The sequence below is a fragment of the Oncorhynchus masou genome, chromosome 18 (assembly GCF_036934945.1).
Source record: "Oncorhynchus masou masou isolate Uvic2021 chromosome 18, UVic_Omas_1.1, whole genome shotgun sequence".
In the NCBI taxonomy this organism is placed as follows: domain Eukaryota; kingdom Metazoa; phylum Chordata; class Actinopteri; order Salmoniformes; family Salmonidae; genus Oncorhynchus; species Oncorhynchus masou.
In genome coordinates, this window is record NC_088229.1 from 36,425,687 (window position 1) to 36,446,409 (window position 20,723).

The 20,723-nt window shown below is 43.9% G+C and overlaps 1 protein-coding gene across 2 annotated transcripts in view; it reads left to right on the forward strand.

The window, feature by feature from the left end:
- The first annotated feature begins 12,903 nt into the window (after nt 1-12,903).
- Nucleotides 12,904-20,723, forward strand: part of mtor (mechanistic target of rapamycin kinase) — a 129,731-nt gene continuing 121,911 nt past the window's right edge. The window contains exons 1-15 of one of the 2 annotated variants that reach the window (XM_064923149.1): nt 12,904-13,029; nt 13,613-13,754; nt 13,960-14,068; nt 14,241-14,473; nt 14,820-15,020; nt 15,195-15,329; nt 15,637-15,912; nt 16,374-16,482; nt 16,857-17,061; nt 17,301-17,429; nt 17,667-17,911; nt 18,464-18,679; nt 18,897-19,102; nt 19,799-19,921; nt 20,190-20,273. In XM_064923149.1, the coding sequence (XP_064779221.1) occupies nt 13,626-13,754; nt 13,960-14,068; nt 14,241-14,473; nt 14,820-15,020; nt 15,195-15,329; nt 15,637-15,912; nt 16,374-16,482; nt 16,857-17,061; nt 17,301-17,429; nt 17,667-17,911; nt 18,464-18,679; nt 18,897-19,102; nt 19,799-19,921; nt 20,190-20,273 (2,400 nt within the window). In that variant the 5' untranslated portion in view covers nt 12,904-13,029; nt 13,613-13,625. The remainder of the gene's footprint in view (nt 13,030-13,612; nt 13,755-13,959; nt 14,069-14,240; nt 14,474-14,819; nt 15,021-15,194; nt 15,330-15,636; nt 15,913-16,373; nt 16,483-16,856; nt 17,062-17,300; nt 17,430-17,666; nt 17,912-18,463; nt 18,680-18,896; nt 19,103-19,798; nt 19,922-20,189; nt 20,274-20,723) is intronic. The other variant, XM_064923150.1, reaches the window with a different exon arrangement.

A 20,723-nucleotide genomic window follows, 5' to 3' on the forward strand; every position in this document is an offset into this window, starting at 1 on the left:
GGTGAAAAGCCTCTCATTTTACAATGGGTCCGCGTGGTTCTGTGTAGCCTAGTTATGCTGATCTATTTGAGACCTGTGTATTACAGTTAATTTCATCTTTGACTTAATAAGTCAAACATATTTGAATAGATAACAGGGAAACAACAATGAGTCCCAGACAGTTCGCAATAGAACATACCAGATGAGGGCATCGTTTACTACCTAAATTATTGGGATCATCTGGTTATCACCAGTGGTTGGAATGCAGTGAGTTCATTGGCAAAACAGACCAGGATCATTACGCAGGTGCACCTTGTGCTGGGGAAGGTGCAGTTTTGTAACAGAACACAAAGCCACAGATGTCTCAAGTTTTGAGGGAGCGTGCAATTGGCAAACTGACTGCACAAATGTCCACAGTCATGTGAAATCCATAGATTAGGGCCTAGCGAATGTATTTCTATTTACAGATTTCCTCATATAAACTGTAACTCGGTAAAATCGTTGAAATTGTTGCATGTTGCGCTTATATTTCTTATCAGTATAATTAAATTGTGTTTTGTTTGAAAAGATGGGCCTGGCTGAGAATAGAACATTCCATTTTCTGCCTGAGTGTGGCGCTGTTTACTGCAATTGTCTAGATTATCTTGTGACCAGAACAAAACTACTTATTTTATTAAATTAGAGAGTGAAATAAATGGTGTTCCTTTAAAAAGAAGGCCTGGCTGACATGGACTGTTTCCTCACCTTATTCTCCTTGTGGTTATCCATGATAGTTGGTTATTTACCAGGGAACAAGAAGTGAAAACGAAACAAGGATTGAAGCGATAGACTCCTTATTTTACTCAGCTACAGATTGAAATAAATGGTGTGTCTTTGAAAAGAAAACACATTTAAGGGGAAAGGATCCACAGACACAGAGGCTGAATATCTTTCTGCGCATATATTTATTTACAATGCTGGCTGCCGTGGTTAACGCAAACGCAATACATTGAACGCTTACTGAACTGACTCCGAAAAGTAACATAAGTAGGCCTACAGTATCACAGTGAGGTCAAACAGGTGTGTGTGATAGTCCGATTATCCAGTGAATGTGGTGTACAATGGTTTTAGCCATGCCCCTTCTGGAGGGCCTGAGGCTCTTGGACCACAACTGAGAACAACCTGGCCTGACACCTGGACGTGCCTGGCCCAAGCCTGTTGCTGCCTCCACTGGTTATTTCTCCATCTCAAGTCTTTGGCTTCCCACACACCCGGAAACTTGGATTCCCTTACTTTTCGTCCAACGTCTTTATGAAAACCAGTCTGACCTTGGGATCTTGAAGTGTTAGTACTTTGTTTATATTCATTATGGATACTGTCCATTAATACCGGTTTTGCTCTTTCCTTATTGAAATGGGGAAAAAAGGAAGACTGTGCTTTGATTTTCATTTAGGACACAATGAAGACATTGTTAGATTGAATGTATGCCTTTATACGGTCTGTGTCTCTGTATTACACTTAACACACTCAAAGTATGGCGGTCAGTTCAACGCTTCCTGGGAAGGTCCAAACTAACCTCTGCTCTTACCCCAATTCTTAACAACCCAGATTTTGGTCCAGGATTGCTGGATGCTGGCTTTCACTTTTGGATCACTAAATGACTTATTTGCTGATAAGATTTTATTGTCATTTGAGCAGCTGTCAACACAGAGACGGTGAAACAAGTGTGGGTGAAATAATTGTCTGTTACTATTGACGAAGAGATGTGGGAGGACATTTGGAGATATGCAAAAACAATATCTATATGTAATCGTACTAGAGCATTCCAATTAAGAATTGCATATATCCCCAAATCGCAGACATGCTTTCAGCCCCACTTCCTCTTCTCCTCAGTGTCCTAAATGCAAAACTGATACAGGCACCCTAACACATTGTTTATGGTCATGTACCAAAATAAAAAGATACTGGTCTGGTGTTCTGCAAGAAATTAAAAAGATCCTAGGGGTTGATCTAGAATTGGACCCAGTTTCTTTACTGTTGGGTCTCCCTAGTAGGCATGTTACTTCTGTGGATAAGAGGAGGCTTTACGACACCCTTACCTTCTCAGCGAGGAAAAACATCCTTTTACAGTGGATTAGTGATAAGGTTCCTTCTATTAAAGATTGGCATAAGATACTATTTGAATGGGTGCCTCTGGAATATCTGACATGTACATTGCATTCTAAAACAGACCAGTTCTACAAAGTACGGGAACCTTATCTAAATGACCTAGAACCTGAGGTATCAGCTATTGTGCTGCAATGATTCTCTTAGAATGGTGGTGATCTATGTATTTCAGAATTACACTGTACGTTCCATGTGTGTGTAACTGTATAACTGTAGACCGTCCCCTCGCCCATACCCGGGCACGAACCAGAGACCCTCTGCACACATCAACAACAGTTACCCACGAAGCATCGTCACCTATCACTCCACAAAAGCCGCGGCCCTTGCAGAGCAAGGGGAACCACTACTTTAAGGTCTCAGAGCAAGTGACGTCACCGATTTAAACGCTATTTAGTGCGCACCCCCGCTAACTAGCTAGCCGTTTCACATCCGTTACATGTGGAACCTAACTTCTTGGTTTAAACTGAGCTTTTTTGTTTAATTTCTGTTTGTAAATTTGTTTAAAAAGTATGTATTGAGAGATGCAATGATGGGGTGAGAAGCGCCGAGCGCGAAGAGGAAAATGTGTGTATGTATTTATATGTGTACGTATGTGTATATGTGTATACATATATACGCAGGTATGTGTAAGTGAGTACTGTTTTGCTTTGTCTCTGTTGTTGTATCTCTTAATATGGTTGAAAATTGTGAAATTCCAATAAAAATACTGTGACAAAACAATGTGTTTTATAAGGAGGCGCTTATTTAACTAGAGTTCAGTAAATGTAGCAACGTGTACCTCCTTGTAAGTCACCTCCTTATAAAGTACAGTGTTGAAGAAAAGTTGTCCACTGTAATTATTTTGCACAGATCTGTGCTATTTTGCAACATAAAAAAGGTTGCCTTGTATGTGATGCAAATTCAAATTCAAAATCTCAACCTCAATTTGCATCACATAAAGGAAAGGCATGACTTTTGATCAGGTCAGACTGATGGCATATCTCATCAACGTACAGCATACAGTAGATACCCGAACATCATACAGCATGTGCTGTAGATTCATGCACCGCCTGTTCTTATTGTCTCTTTACAGACAAAAGACAGGGGGTTGAATGAAACGTCCACTGCTAACCATGCAGTGGAGTCTATCCCTCTTCCCTTTACTGGGTAAGTGACTTATTAATAACTATCCAGACGTGTACTGTATGCATACATACCTATTATTGGCATAACAGCAACCAATGTTGCTTCCCTTATTCTTTTTTTCATATTTCCCTACCTTCTCCCCTCCACCACTACTTCTGGTCATGTCACCACTGTTTGACTGTAGTGCCATAGCAACACGTTCTGTTCCAGACGTAACAGTGCATACGTATGATTGTAATACTTGAAAATGATTACTCGTCCACAGGACTTGTGTTATTACCGCAGATGGGCTGTGTCCTTACGGGTAACTCCAGTCTTTGTTAAAATTGTTAGAATGTTTTTTCAAATGTACATCACTATTTTGAGGATTATTCTAACCCTAATAGATTGAGCTTCCTTTTTTTAAATATTAGCTTAAATATAGGTTCTTGTCGGAAGTACTGATATTTGAAAATTGACCTTAACATGTATAATTCAATTATCGTAAAATGATTAGTAAAGCCTTTTGGATTCAATGATGTCGCTCCCAGTGCAAGTAGGGATTCCAGTCGTTAGATGATCTATTTGCAAAAAAATAGTTACTTATACTTATAAAATACTTCTCATATGTACTCACTATTTCATGCCATGTCAGAATACAATTGCGTTCAAAGGGTAAACATTTTATTTTTGCTAAGCATTTGCTCATATAAAGTAATATAAAGTGAAGCAAATTAAGGATTGTATGTTGATGAGATTTCCTGCATTTGAAGTTAAAATGTTTAATAATTGTTGTCCTGTTGTCCTTGTCCAAAAAGAATAACTGCAAACCCTTGTCCTCGGTTTCAAACAAATCCACCCCTTTCCCCTCCACTCAACCACCTTCCTCCCCCATTATCTTCTCTCTCCTCCACTCTTTCTCCTTCTCCAGAGGTGGATGTACATGACACTCCTTCAAGTAACATGCATGAACAAGCTATTAGGTCATCTACTTGCAAAGGAGTTGTTTATACTTATCAAATACTTATCAAGTACTCTTCAGTATTTCATGTCATGTCAGAATATGACACTTCACAAAGGCAGAAATGTGACTTTTGCTTCCACACCAACAGCATTTGATTTATTTCTCTCTTACAGGACACTGTTCATCCACATCATGCCGTCCTGATAATGAGTATCACTTTGTTAACGACCCTCAGACCTGGACTGACCCACAGAGCTACTGCAGAAAGAAGTACACTGACCTGGCAACCATAGACAACATGGATAATATGAATAGACAGATTAACGCTGTAGACAGTAGATATAATGAATTAGCCTGCTGGATAGGGCTAGAGAAGGGAGAATGTAAGACATGGCATTGGTCCCTAGCAGATAGTGACTTTATTGAGAAGGAGACTCACTGGAAACCAGGAGAACCAAATGATCTGGGAAGTAATGCGTGTTGATGGAAAACACTGGTAAATGGACTGATGACACATGTAGTCCAATACATTTATTTACATGCTATAATAGTAAGCCCCTGATCAGACCATAATACAATAATACATGATCAAACATTTTTAAATCTGGAAATATGAAACTGTAAAACTTGACAATTATGCTTAAATTTAAGTTACAGGACTGAAACATTTCAATGAGCCATTCCATTTGATTTGGGAGAATAAGACATGGAAAGATGCTCAGTGTCACACTGATCTGTTTCACCTATCTTGTGCTTGTCTCCACCCCCCTCCAGATGTCGCTCATCTTCCCCATTATCTCCAGTGCATTTATACCTGTGTTCTCTGTTTGTTGCCAGTTCGCCTTGTCTCGTCAGGCCTACCAGCGTGTCTTCGACCTGCCTATTGCATTTGATTAAATATCAGAAACTCAAAACATCTGTCTCCTGTGTCTCCACCTGTGTCGTTATACTCAGAGCTACTGTAGGGAGAAACACATAGACCTTGCCAGTGTGAGGAACCAGAATGAGAGCCTGAAGATACAGAATCTAGTGCCAGAAGATAGGGGTGTGTGGATTGGCGTGTTCATAGACTCCTGGAAATGGTGGAGTAAGTTTTCATTCAGATACTGGAATGAGGGACAGCCCAATAACAACAAAGGGATTCAGAGCTGGGTGGTGGCCAGGGCCAAGAGGGCTTCCACTTCTCATGTGTGGCTGGGCCTGCCCCACACCTGCACAGTGGACCTCTGCTTCTGGGTCAGTAGAGAGGGCACCTGCTACCACAACTGGGATCCGGGGACATGTGTTCCGCAGGGAGGACTGTGGGAGAACCGGTGCGGGGGGAACGACGACAACAGAGATTTTAATTTTATTTAGAATTTTACAATTAGGGATAATAACTTCAGAAGTAGCTGCTATCATAAATGTATTCACATTTGAATAGTCGTCAATCATAATATGATAAACCTGTACCCGGATTATCGAGTGTACAGATGATATAAGGCAATACGCAATGAGCAGTTAGTCAGAACCATGGAGAAATAACTAAGCCTAGCAACACCGTTTTCTTCAGAATAGTAAGACGTTAACAAAATCACATCAATCATGTAAGATCAGGTAGACATCCACATCAATTCGATATTGATTTCTGTAGTCAAGTGCAAGGAACGGAATGCTATTTGCCTATTAAGCTACAGTTCACCTAATCATCTGATGTAGAATAGCCTACTTTTGCTTTCAGATGTCTAAACACAAACAATGGACTATTTCTGTGATGGTAGGCTATGGCTAATTAATTTAACCTTTATTTAACTAGGCAAGCCAGTTAAGAACAAATTCTTATTTACAATGACGGCCTGCGGGTCGGGGGCAAAACACACATCAAGACACGAGAGTCAACACTACATCAATTATTTTATTCGACTGTTTAAAAATTACAGACAAAATGCATCATTGGCTGTTCTAGGGTTTAATGAAATATCTTTGTTTTTTGATACATAAGTTGTTGAAATTCTTATCATTCTTTTTTTAATCTGCAAGAACAGGGAAGTAGGTGCATGGGCCATGGGGCGGTTGTACCTATGGCCCTGGTGCTAGCTTCGTTTGGGAGTATACCACAAATTACATACACACAGCAACTTCACAGCAATATAGCACAACATCATTGCATCATATCATATCTACAAGACATTACCAGCGTAACAAGGAGGGCCTATTAACAGGTCTATCAAAAAAAGCATACACATTTTAATGTCCAGCACACAGGAAACTATTCGACCTGACATACGGACACTGAGGCATCATGTTGTTACACTACAAACCTGGGCTGGAGGGGCTCAGTAAATGTGGTGTGGAAAGTGTCCAGGCAGGTCAGTGTGTCAGGCGAGATGCAGTAGTAGAGTTCTCGTGGTAGTACTTTATAATTGTGACACCAATGTAGTGAACAAAGACAGTGCTGTGCACCTCGATCACTTGTCTCTCAGCGCGCAGGAAAACTGTTTAACCACTGCTCCAATAGGGTTAACCCACTTGACTTCGGGGAGATCCCAACAAGCCTACCTTGTCTAGAGGTGTTACATGATCCCCTCCATATAGTAGAGTGTCCCCGTGCTTCACTATACGCGTAACAACCCTATACGCGTAACAACCCTTACCTAAGTATGCTTGTTACAACCTCCTCCAAGTGGATTAACATAAACATAAACCCTTCCCTCATGAGTAGCCTACATTCATTTTTGTAGGACCAACCCAGGCATTAAAAGGGAATATATGCCAATATCCTACTTGTAAAAGATCACAAACTCTTTAGAAATCACACAGTACCGACACAGTAAGCTTTTTTAATGCATGTTGTTCTTTAGTAAAATGAGAGCACCTACTTTGAAAAAACATATTGCAGTATATGAACCTCTTCTTTTGGACTACATGTGTCACACCCTGGTCTAAGTATTTTGTGTTTTCTTTATTATTTTGGTCAGGCCAGTGTGTGACATGGGTTATTTATGTGGTGTGTTTTGTTTTGGGGGTTTTGTAGGCCATGGATTGTGGTCAGTGGGGTTGTCTAGAATAGTCTATGGCTGCCTGGAGTGGTTCTCAATTAGAGGCAGGTGTTTATCGTTGTCTCTGATTGGGAACCATATTTAGGCAGCCATATACTTTGAGTGTTTCGTGGGTGATTCTGATTGTCTCTGTGTTTGTTTGCACCAGATAGGGCTGTTTCGGTTTTTCACGATACGTTTTTGAATTGTTTGTCTTCATTAAAGATGTATGAAGATAACCACGCTGCATTTTGGTCTGATCCCTGCTACACCTCCTCTTCAGAGGAAGAAGAGAACCTTAACGACATGACCCCGATCACCCCATTCCATAGGCCAAGTCTAGCCTGTGAAATATGTCTTCTGATCTCGCACTTCCTGGTTAGATAAACGAACAAGAACAAATACATGTACATACATACAGTTGCGATTTTAGCATGTACATCTTGGTGGGGCAAACTCAAAAACAAATGTTGAGATGCATGCCAGCAAAGCCACTACACAACACTAAACAATACATTAATTGCACTATAACAGTGAGGAAAAACGGTGCCCACAAACTGTTAGGACCTACAAAAAGCTGTACCAACGGCAGAGTCCCAATAGTAATCCCAACACTTTACCACTGCTACACTTGACTATCAGCGGAGCCTTGTCTGGCAGCGGAACAGTTCATTCAGCCTAATTTACTGCCTTGTAAAAATACATAGCTCATATGGCTGACTTGCTTAACTACAGTGCCTTGCAAAAGTATTCGGCCCCCTTGAACTTTGCGACCTTTTGCCACATTTCAGACTTCAAACATAAAGATATAAAACTATTTTTTGTGAAGAATCAACAACAAGTGGGACACAATCATGAAGTGGAACGACATTTATTGGATATTTCAAACTTTTTTAACAAATCAAAAACTGAAAAAATGGGCGTGCAAAATTATTCAGCCCATTTACTTTCAGTGCAACAAACTCTCTCCAGAAGTTCAGTGAGGATCTCTGAATGATCCAATGTTGACCTAAATGACTAATGATGATAAATACAATCCACCTGTGTGTAATCAAGTCTCCGTATAAATGCACCTGCACTGTGATAGTCTCGGAGGTCCGTTAAAAGCGCAGAGAGCATCATGAAGAACAAGGAACACACTAGGCAGGTCCGAGATACTTTTGTGAAGAAGTTTAAAGCCGGATTTGGATACAAAAAAGATTTCCCAAGCTTTAAACATCCCAAGGAGCACTGTGCAAGTGATAATATTGAAATGGAAGGAGTATCAGACCACTGCAAATCTACCAAGACCTGGCCGTCCCTCTAAACTTTCAGCTCATACAAGGAGAAGACTGATCAGAGATGCAGCCAAGAGGCCCATGATCACTCTGGATAAACTGCAGAGATCTACAGCTGAGGTGGGAGACTCTGTCCATAGGACAACAATCAGTCGTATATTGCACAAATCTGGCCTTTATGGAAGAGTGGCAAGAAGAAAGCCATTTCTTAAAGATATCCATAAAAAGTGTTGTTTAAAGTTTGCCACAAGCCACCTGGGAGACACACCAAACATGTGGAAGAAGGTGCTCTGGTCAGATGAAACCAAAATTGAACTTTTTGGCAACAATGCAAAATGTTATGTTTGGCGTAAAAGCAACACAGCTCCTCACCCTGAACACCTATCCCCACTGTCAAACATGGTGGTGGCAGCATCATGGTTTGGGCCTGCTTTTCTTCAGCAGGGACAGGGAAGATGGTTAAAATTGATGGGAAGATGGATGGAGCCAAATACAGGACCATTCTGGAAGAAAACCTGATGGAGTCTGCAAAAGAACTGAGACTGGGACGGAGATTTGTCTTCCAACAAGACAATGATCCAAAACATAAAGCAAAATCTACAATGGAATGGTTCAAAAATAAACATATCCAGGTGTTAGAATGGCCAAGTCAAAGTCCAGACCTGAATCCAATCGAGAATCTGTGGAAAAAACTGAAAACTGCTGTTCACAAATGCTCTCCATCCAACCTCACTGAGCTCGAGCTGTTTTGCAAGGAGGAAAGGGAAAATATTTCAGTCTCTCGATGTGCAAAACTGATAGAGACATACCCCAAGCGACTTACAGCTGTAATCGCAGCAAAAGGTGGCGCTACAAAGTATTAACTTAAGGGGGCTGAATAATTTTGCACGCCCAATTTTTCAGTTTTTGATTTGTTAAAAAAGTTTGAAATATCCAATAAATGTCGTTCCACTTCATGATTGTGTCCCACTTGTTGATTCTTCACAAAAAATACAGTTTTATATCTTCATGTTTGAAGCCTGAAATGTGGCAAAAGGTTGCAATGTTCAAGGGGGCCGAATACTTTCGCAAGGCACTGTATTTGTTCAACACTTTTGAAATGTACAGCGACAGGAAGGTGGCATGGCGGTCCTTAGTGGTCAAATGTTGTCATCAAACCTTTTTGTCAAAGTCTGTCATTTTCTAGATTTATGGTGCTTTCAAGACAACTGGGAACTCTGAAAAAAGTAAGGTTGAATCATGACGTTGGAGCTCTAGAAAGAGGCCCGAGTTCCCAATTCAGAGTTGGATGACCGTTCAAAACGTATTTTCCCATTCGGAGGTAATTTTTTTCAGAGTTCCCAGTTGACTTGAACTCACGGAAGTCTGAGATTTCCCCATTCAAGTTTCCAGTTGTTTTGAATGTGATAGAAGTCATGCTGGATTGACAGCATGGCCAATGTTGAATGTTTATCCTTTTAAGCTTGGAAAAGAGACCCTTAAACACAGACTTGGACCTCACACCCACTCCACTGAATAGCAGGCTTGTGATTGCTTTGCTATGCTTGCAGTTAGCCACTGATTCCTTCTATACCCCTTATTGTTGAATTTGCAATTTCCAACTTGTTGTGTAATGTTTATGTCCAATGGTAGATGAGCACCGATATGTTTTATAATTTTATAATTTCTCTTCATTATTTTTCTTCATATGACAAGGTTTGAAAAGTATTTAACAGTAGATTTTTGGCTTGATTCATGTTGATGACTGCTAGCTTGCAAGCTAAGATCTTGAAAGTATGATGTTGATATGATCAGTCCAATCAAAGCTACGGTATATATAACATGATTTGACATAATTCTATCTGTGGCCAATGAACTTGAGACTTCTTGGATGGGCACTTCGAATGTAACTATATGCAGCACCTAAGGGGCAGCACCTTCCGAGCGCTCCCCGTAGATTTTGCAGTGACGTCCCCATGAGTGACAGAACACTGAGCCAATCACGGCGCAACTAGAGAACATTACCAACCTCTAAACTCCGTATTTTCCACTGGCTGCCCCACCACCACGGAAAGCCCTGAGCTAGGTTGAAAGACCTGCATTTTTGAGCTGCCTTACTCAAGAAAGCAAAAAAGAGACCACGTTTGTATGCAGCTTTACTAACTCAATGATAAATTTTTTTTTTACATTGTTTGTGAACTAATATGTAATTTTGCGTGGACTGATCGAGCATTTATGCAGTGAAATAGAACTAGAACTGCCTTTATTCTCCTTCTCTCGGGAACGCTACAAGGTAAAATTGAGCCAAGCAACCCGCATAGCAACATAGACTTTGGTTCATTGTGAAATCTGGTCAGAATGTTCTAGCAACAGCCCGAGCAGAAGCTCAAGCTCGAAGCCCGAACAGACGCTCGAACTCATTGAATCCCATTGTGATGAAGAGGCTGACACAATTTGGCCAGGAGACACTATTTGGCATGACATGCCCCCTGTTAAAAACAGCCAGAGGACACAGGTACATCTCGGTAATAGTAGATTATGCCACCCAATATCCCGAGGCCATTCCCCTAAGGGCGGCAATGTGCAAGGTTATCTCCCGGGATCTGTTCCACCTCTTCAGCTGGGTGGGCATCCTGAACGAGATCCTGACCGACCAAGGTACCGAGTTCATGTTCCGTCTAATGAAAGATTTGTGTGCTCTCCTACAGATAAAGCAGATTCAGACCGCCGTCTTTCATCCGCAGACCGATGGGCTCATCGAACAGTTCAATAAGACGCTCAAACAAATTCTGCGGAAGGTCATCAAGCGGGATGGGAAGAACTGGGACCAGCTACTGCCCCACCTAATGTTCTCGATCCGAGAAGTGCCACAAGGCTCCACTGGGTTTTCCCCTTTTGAAACCCTCTACGGGAGGAGACCACACGGCCTACTGGATCTCGCCAAGGAGGTGTGGGAAGTCCAACAGCGTGGTGGAACACGTAGAGACGACGAGGAAGTGGATGACAGCCATATGGCCAGTGGTAAGGGAACATATGGAGAAGGCCCAGCCAAGGTCTACAATTGTGGTACCTAGCACCGAGAGTTCCATGTGGGTGACAAGGTGCTGGTTTTAATTACAACTGCAAAAAGTATGTTTCTGGCAACATGGCATGGGCCATATGAGGTGACAGAGAGGCTGGGACCTGTAAATTACAGAGGACGGCAGCCGAGGAGATGGAAACCCCAAAATATTTACCATGTGAACCTATTGAAGAGGTGGCATGTGAGGACAGCCTTGGCCATGTTGTGGTCAAACCTGAGACTTTGATGGGACCAGTGGTTGTCCTGAGCAATGAGGGCCTCGGACCGGCCTAGAAGTAAGCACTCTGAGAGCTCATCGATCTGAAACACCGCCGAGTTTTCGATGAGGCCGCGAAGCAGGAGGATGGGAGTCATCGAGGAGTCCCACAGTACATGGTGCAGCCCCATCGTGTTGTTGCCCAATCCGGATGTTAGTCTGCGTTTCTGCAATAAATCCGGGGGGTGAACGTCATCAGTATGTTCGACGCCTACACTATGCCGACGGTGGACGAGCTCATCGACCGGTTGGGAAAGGCCCGGTACATCAGCACCCTGGACCTGACCAAAGGATATTGGCAGGTACCCTTGGTAGCCTCCTCTCGGGAGAATATGGCATTCTCAACAGTTTATACCAATACCGGGTCCTCCCTTTCGGTCTCCATGGAGCGGCGCCCAAGTTCCAGCGCCTGATGGACCGAGTCCTCTGACCCCACCAACAGTAAGCAGCAGTCTATTTGGATGACATCATCATCCACAGCCCAAGGTTCGGAAGAGCACCTGATGTGCCTCCAGGCAGTGCTGGACGTGCTCAGGCAAGCCTGGTTCACAGGGAATGCCAGGGGGGACTCCTCGAGGCCTTGTGACAGATTGAGTCTACATCACGTGGCGATGGCTCCCTCTGCTGGACGTGACAGGTCTCGATGGGTCCTCCAGCCATGACTAATTGGGGCTGATTTTGGCTGGTGAGTAAATCAAGGGGCTGATTGCTCACTGGCCGTATGGGCCCATAAAGCTGACAGGAGGGCAGCACATGGGAGGGTTGGAGGTAATGAGAGGTTGCTACCAGATAGACGTCCTCACGGTCTTCTAGAACTGAGGGGCTCCACCCCAGAGGAGACAGCATTCCCAGAAGTGGTCTCCTGGAGGAAACCTGATTATTTTCCTTTGTTTTAAATAAACACCCTTGAAACAGAGGTATCACACTTGTCTGATCTGTGTTAACGTCTAAACAGCTGGTCTGCCACACTACATATATATATATATATATTTTTTTTTGCTAAGCAGGTGGGGCTCTGCCCTAATACATACATATATTTATGTGGTTAGACCTACAATTTATCTTACAGTAGTCAATCGATTTGCCTCGGGCTGGAACGCACCCAAACACATTTCTGCGCAAAGGCTTCGCAAGTTGATGGTGGCGAAAAATTCTACACTTTTCTATCCAAAACAGACCCTGTGTTGACGGAAAACTAGCCAGCAGTTAGCCAGCAAGCTAGCTAGGTAAGCAATTATTTGTTTTGCTTGTGCTATATATAGCCAAAACACCAAAATAAAAGCGTAAGTAATATGTGTAAGGTTTGTTGTGCTCTCATTCGTGCTGTCCTTCCACTTCAACCCGGCGCGTTAGCTTAGCATGCCTTTTCTAGCAGCTAGCTACTGTACAGTATCTGACTTGCTAGCTAACGACGTTTGTCCGGCTTGCAAAGCTATTGAAGTGTTAATTTAATTCAAATACTTAGCAGTTTGGTATGTTGCAAATATTTTCAATAAATTACCTAGCGTTTGCATATTGAGCTAACGGTAGGTAGCATTAGCTAGTTAACTTTAGTAGTAGCTGTGTAGCTAGCTACCCATATGAAACCTGGCAGATGGAACCAACTTGTCTAGCTCTGGCCTAGTTATCTAGACTAAACTAAACTGCGATTTACGATGAGGTTGAACGGCGATTGTACATCGTGGAATTGATTTTAATCGGCAAGTTCGACAGTAAACTGACAATTGCAAGCTGCATGGTGGGTTATATAGACGACATCTGTTTGTGTATCTAGCTAGCTGGCTTGCTAAATTATTCTGCTATCTACAGGTCTGGCTCCCCAATGGTTATCATGTCTGGCACAGCCACGGTGCTGCAACAATTTGTCAGTGGCCTGAAGAGTCGAAATGAAGACACAAGAGCAAAATCTGCGAAAGATCTCCAGCACTATGTGACGACAGAGCTCAGAGAGGTACGACTAGCTAGCTCCAGTCTGTACTGTAGCTGCAACACTTGCATTATAATGCAACACTTTTACCAACTATCCTTATTTAAGTACACACTCTGGAATGTTTTATGTTTCGTACAACATTGTCATGAGCTATGACCAGTTATGAGTTACATGCCGTCAGTGTGGATTAATTTGATTGTGATGTGTACCTGCATTCTGTCCCAAGTTGAGCCAAGATGAAGCCACTACTTTCTACGATGAATTGAATCATCACATTTTTGAGCTGGTTTCCAGCTCTGATGTGAATGAGAAAAAAGGAGGGATTCTTGCTATAGGTAAGTCAGATGATTTGCCTCAATGATGACACAACTTGTCACAAATTAATTGCAAGGTCTAAGACACTCAATAAAGTTTTGTTCAATTTGTTGGGAGTTTACATTACTACTCCTGTCTACACACAAGTGAAGCTGACACAATCCATGTCACTGACTCGTTTATTTGCTCCAGTGAGTCTGATTGGAGTAGAAGGAGGCAATGCCACCCGAATCAGCCGCTTTGCCAACTACCTCCGCAACCTGCTGCCCTCCAGTGACTCTGTGGTCATGGAGATGGCCTCCAAGGCCATGGGCCACCTGTCCATGGCAGGGGACACCTTCACCGCAGAGTATGTGGAGTTTGAGGTGAAGAGGGCACTGGAGTGGCTGGGCGCCGACAGGAACGAGGGCAGGCGCCATGCTGCGGTTAGTGTGACACACACAGCTAGCCTGCTGTTTGTTTTGTCAACCAATATAGGATAAAACTGCAGGTTGTTGCATTTTCTGCCAATGTGGGCTAAAGCACTTATCAGGACAAGCCCACAGCCCTGCTCCGCTTTAGGAGCTGACCTAGTGGTTTCTAGCTAAACTACACTTTTCACCATCCCTAATAACTATTCATGATGGTGAAAGGGGTAGTAATAACACTGTTAGTACAGTTTTTTGTTGTTGCTTTCCTTTCGGTTAAAAAGCTTTTAATTTCATATGTAAACCAGCACAAGATGAGGACTATGAGTTAGAAAATGTCCCCTTTTATATTCTTACTTTACAGGTTCTTGTCCTAAGGGAGTTGGCCGTCAGCGCACCCACCTTTTTTTTCCAGCAAGTCCAGCCCTTTTTCGACAACATCTTCTATGCGGTGTGGGACCAGAAGCAGGCCATCCGCGAAGGTGCCGTGGCCGCTCTCAGGGCCTGCCTCATCCTCACTACCCAACGAGAGACCAAGGAGATGCAGAAACCACAGTGGTACAAAGTAGGTCCCTCACAATCAATATCTAATTCGTTTAGTATTTTCTAAAACCATGGTGGTACAAAGTACGTCACTCACAATCAACATTTGATTGATCACGAGCCATCATTTTAACATATTTCAACCAGTTGCAATGAAAGCACTCACTATTTGTTTTATGTGTGTCCTTCACCACAGCAAACCTTTGACGAGGCTGAGAAAGGCTTCGATGAGACCTTATCCAAAGAGAAGGGTATGAACCGTGACGATAGGGTCCATGGCGCCCTCCTCATCCTCAACGAGCTGGTCCGCATCAGCAGCATGGAAGGAGAGGTCAGCCCCTCCCTGAACCATAAAGCACCACCACTACAGGTCACAGAGGACCACAACTTTGTCCAGTGCTTACCATGGCCAAAAGAATGTGCAACTCATAGACCCTAACCCTTTGGTCACAGAAGTGGATGGGTGTAAGTAATATGGTGATGGCTTCACTCCATCGGGCTCAATAGAGCTTCTGCCATGTTGCTAATACCTATCCAGTTTATTCAGATCGGCAAACTCTGAACAAACACTACCTAGGGGAAGCATAGGTCCTATGTATTGCTTTCAGACTGAATCTCAACGCCTTCTTCCCTGGCAGCGCATGCGGGAGGAGATGGAGGAGATCACCCAGCAGCAGCTGGTCCACGACAAGTACTGCAAGGAGCTGATGGGCTTCGGCACCAAGCCGCGTCACATCACCCCCTTCACCAGCTTTCAGTCGGTGCAGCCACAGCAGTCCAATGCCCTGCTGGGTCTCCTGGGCTACAGCACACCCCAGGGCTTCCTCAGCTTCGGGGCCACGCCGGTGCCCGCCAAGAGCTCCCTGGTGGAGAGCCGCTACTGCCGCGAGCTCATGGAGGAGTGCTTTGACCAGGTGCCATTAGTTTGTTGTACTTGCAAGTGGAGGGTTGAAAACCCACTTTGAGGGTTGAGTCCTGACTTGAAATAAAGGTGTGAAGCATAGTGGTTCTCAACCTGAGGTCTGTGAAGGGGAACTAGCCGCTTGGATGTTGCTGACTGTTCCCTCAGATAGTTGTCGGACTCTGACATTTATTTAGTCAGTGTTCAAGTGTTTGTTTCAATGTTCTGTAAGTGGTGGAGAACCATAGCTTGCCAGATGTTGATACAAAAAATAAACACTGGTGTAGCGCGTACTTTCATATGCCCGATGCTGCGTTTACACAGGAAGCCCAATTATGGGCAGAAGATCTGATCTGATAGGTCAAAAGTCAAATTAGTGGCAAAAAATCAGAATTGGGCTGCCTGTGTGACCGCAGCCTAAGGTTTGAGTTGTATCGGATGTAACGACAGCTGCTGTGCGTGTCTCTTCCCCAGGTGTGCCGCTGGGTGCTGAAGTACAGGACCAGTAAGAACCCTCTGATCCAGATGACCATTCTCAACCTTCTGCCGCGCCTCGCCGCTTTCCAGCCACACACTTTTACAGGTCAGAAATGAGTCTCACATGCAATATCCCTACTAGATATGGATCCAATCTTTTTTCAAGCACTTGATTTTCAAGCTAGATTAGTCAGGCTAACAAAGTTGAAATTAATCAATTTACCAGTATGAAAAATGTTGAGTTGCAAGGATGAATTCTGTTATTAAGTCAAGTTTCCTAATTTAGAAAACATTTAGGTGGCCACTCAAGTTAAAAGTAGACTTTAATACTTTGAAAGAAAGTTGTGTTTGTTCTTTAAAAAAGAGATATTATACCATTCACTGGTTTTATGCCATTTGATAATTATTTTGACCATCTCAAGTGCTGTGTGTGGATGTCTGTAATTTCTCTCGATTCTAACTTTTCTCGACTTTGACCAGTTGAAGTTTGCCCCCTCCCAGACCAGTACCTGGCTGACACCATGGGCTACCTGCTTGGCTGTCTGAAGAAGGAGAAGGAGCGCACGGCGGCCTTCCAAGCCCTGGGGCTGCTGGTGGTGGCGGTACGCGCTGAGATCCAGCCGTACCTCACCAAGATTCTGGAGATCATCAAGGCTGCGCTGCCCCCCAAGGACTTTGCTCACAAGTAAATTACATTTACTTTATACAAGTGACTTTGTTTCTGAAGTGATGTTCATACTCAAAGCGCTGAAATGTCGCCCTGAAATCAGTGTTATAGTTTAGTTGATTCATACTTTAAAAAGGGTTAAAGTTTGAATAAAAAGGGTTAAAGTTTGAAATTCACCCTGTAAAGATAATACAGATCAATATATTATATGTCCTGAACTTAATTTTTCTAACGTGTGTGTGTGTGTGTGTGTATAGGAGACAGAAGACCATGCAGGTGGATGCCACAGTGTTCACCTGTATCAGTATGTTGTCCAGAGCCATGGGCCCTAGCATCCAGCAAGACATCAAGGAGCTGCTGGAGCCCATGCTGGCCGTGGGACTCAGGTAGGGTTCATGACAACACCTCTCATTCCTATCCATTGTTCCCCATGCTTTGTGGAGGCAGGACTGGCCTCCGTATCCCAAATAAGTGTCGCTGCCCGACAGATGCCAGGCAGATGTGGATGTTGGGTATTGAGGCCCCTTTTTGTGTATGCCTTGGATGTGCGTCTGCCTATGCGCGTGTACTTCCTGGTTTGACGAAATGACTCCATAACAATCCACCATTGTCTTCTCCTGTAGCCCGGCCCTGACGGCGGTGCTGTACGACCTGAGTCGGCAGATCCCCCAGCTAAAGAAAGACATCCAGGACGGCCTTCTGAAGATGCTCTCCCTGGTGCTCATGCACAAGCCCTTACGCCACCCGGGCATGCCCAAGGGCCTAGCGCAACAGCTGGCATCGCCCAGCCTCACCAACATCCCCGAGGCCAGCGACGTGGGCAGCATCACCCTGGCACTCAGGACACTGGGCAGCTTTGAGTTTGAAGGTGAGACGCTTTACGGCCACTACTGAGAAAAATGCATGTTGAATGTTAAAATGATTGAGAGAGAATAGCTTCAATCCAATGTTAATATTGCACTGGCTTGAAGTGGCTCCACAAGGGAATGTATGTTCAGGATCGAATTGTCCAAAAATCAGTGAGGTTTACCGGAGGTTTTAAACATAACATTTTCCCTTTTGATGTCATTGGGCCAAGTGAGCAGCGACACTGAACGTCTCCCTCCTGAGTACAAGTACTGCCTGTGGTCAACTTGTCGCTGTAAGTTAGCTCGCTAAGCTAGCTAGCAAAGTTAGCTTACATGGCTAGTTGGAACAGCATATGCAGCTGAATTAGCTATCAAGCCATCGTTTCCCCTTCTGCAATTAAAATGTGTAGGTGAGGAGGCTGCAGCTAGCTACAATGCCACGTTCGCAAACAACGTCATCAGTGACAGCTGCTGTGCATTAGTGACCTCCCTCCGTTTCCCAATCTGCTTTCTTCCATTTGGTGCCTCATGAATTAGACCCTGACTTTCTCACCTCTCCTTGCTGTCCACAGGCCACTCGCTGACCCAGTTTGTGCGCCACTGCGCCGACCATTTCCTCAACAGCGAGCACAAGGAGATCCGCATGGAGGCGGCGCGCACCTGCTCCCGCCTGCTGACGCCCTCCATCCACCTGATCAGCGGCCATGGCCATGTGGTCAGCCAGACGGCCGTGCAGGTGGTGGCCGACGTGCTCAGCAAACTGCTGGTAGTTGGCATCACAGATCCAGGTTGGTTGTAAGAGCCGTGGTGATGATGATGAGGTCAAATAGCCAGAATGCCTAGGCACTCCTGGGTTCGCTATTTTTTTTCCCCCTCCCGTTTAGTATTTTGTCACTTTATTTAGACAGCATGAAAGGAGATATGATACAGAGAAAGGAAAACAGCATGAGTCTCACCCTCTCTCTCGCTCCCTACCTACCTACCTACTGACCTCCCCCGTCTCAGACCCAGATATCCGCTACTGTGTACTGGCCTCTCTGGACGAGCGCTTCGACGCCCACCTGGCGCAGGCGGAGAACCTGCAAGCTCTGTTCGTGGCGCTGAACGACGAGGTGTTTGAGATCAGGGAACTGGCCATCTGCACCATCGGACGCCTCAGCAGCATGAACCCCGCCTTCGTCATGCCCTTCCTGCGCAAGATGCTCATCCAGGTAACACAAGCAGTAGACTTGTCTTATTTGAGTAATTTTACCCATTTACCAGATAAGTTGAATGAGAACAGAATCTAATTTACAGAAACGGTAAACAGAAATGACTTATTTTACCTGTAGGTTATTTTGTGTATTTCTGTGCCAGATGTATTGAAAGACAACAAAAAGCACTTAAGTTGTTATTGAAGGGGGATACTTGGCAATGACTGGAAGTCTATGGGTATCTGCTACAATGTTAGTAGATACCCATGGACTTCCAGTCATTGTGCTAATGCTAGTTAGGATTGGCTCTTGAAACTACCTCTAACTTCCTTCATACTGGACACAGAGACATAAACAGGCATCCACAAGTTCACCTGACTGGGGAAGTAGAGAAGGGACACATTGCCAAAATACTGAACTATCCCTTCAAATTTTAAGCTAGATGCTAATGATTCCTGAGTTAGTGTAAGTGGTGGACCTTCCCTTTCAATAACACAGCAACAAATGGTAGCCAAGTTAATGTTTCACGATGTAGCTTGAATTACAAATGTCAGACTATGTTGAGGTATGCTGAACTATGGTGGGGGTTTTTTCTATCTTTTTTAAATTACTTTTTGTTTTTAAATGGGATGTTTTATTAATTCAAGTTAAACCCATCTATCGCTTTCATCAGAATGGCTGCTAATCTATGGTGTGTGTTTCTGCTGGTTCCAGATTCTGACTGAGCTGGAGCACAGTGGCGTGGGCAGGAACAAGGAGCAGAGTGCCCGCATGCTGGGTCACCTGGTTTCCAACGCCCCCCGCCTCATACGCCCATACATGGAGCCCATCCTAAAGGTACCTACCATCATTGTTGCTGCCCCATATGTTAACTACCCAGTAACATCTATGTAACATGTTACAACATATTTGTGACAACTATGAAGAAGCAGTATATTTAGATTCCATCCAATAGATACTACCGTTAGCCACCCTGTAACATCTAAAGAACGTTTTCCTCATTCAAATGAACTTTTAAATGAACCATTTATTAGTATTAGAAATGTTGAAATAATTCAAATAATTCAATTGACTGTTGGCTCTAAGCTCATTCTCTCTGTTTCAGGCCCTGATCCTGAAGCTTAAAGACCCAGACCCCAACCCTGGAGTGGTCATCAGTGTCCTGGCCACTATTGGAGAGTTGGCTCAGGTAAGGAGTCCTTTTTAACCCTGACAGTGAATGCTTGTGACGTTCAGTGTATAGATTTTCAATATTTAGTGTATTCTACTCTGTTCTATTCTATGTGCCCTGTATGCCTTTGTGTCTGCACTATGTACCTGTGTCTGCCGATGGTGGCCAACTTAACTTTCTCCCGTGGGAATCAACCATGTATTTCCCATTCATTTCAGTAGTGTTCACTGTGCCTGCTTACTCTCTCTGCTCAGGTGAACTGCTGGACTCCCCAGAAGGTTGAGGAAGTGAGAGTTGTTAGGGGCAGGCTGGCCCTGCAGCGCAGAGGGAGTGCAGGAGATGCCAGAGTAGGGTTGATGACAGTTTGTGCTGAGGCAGTGCCAGGACAGGTAGAGACCATCAGGTTCCCCCAAAGAGACAGTCTGAGGAAAAAGACTCAACAGGATTGTGTGAATTCTCAATATGTCA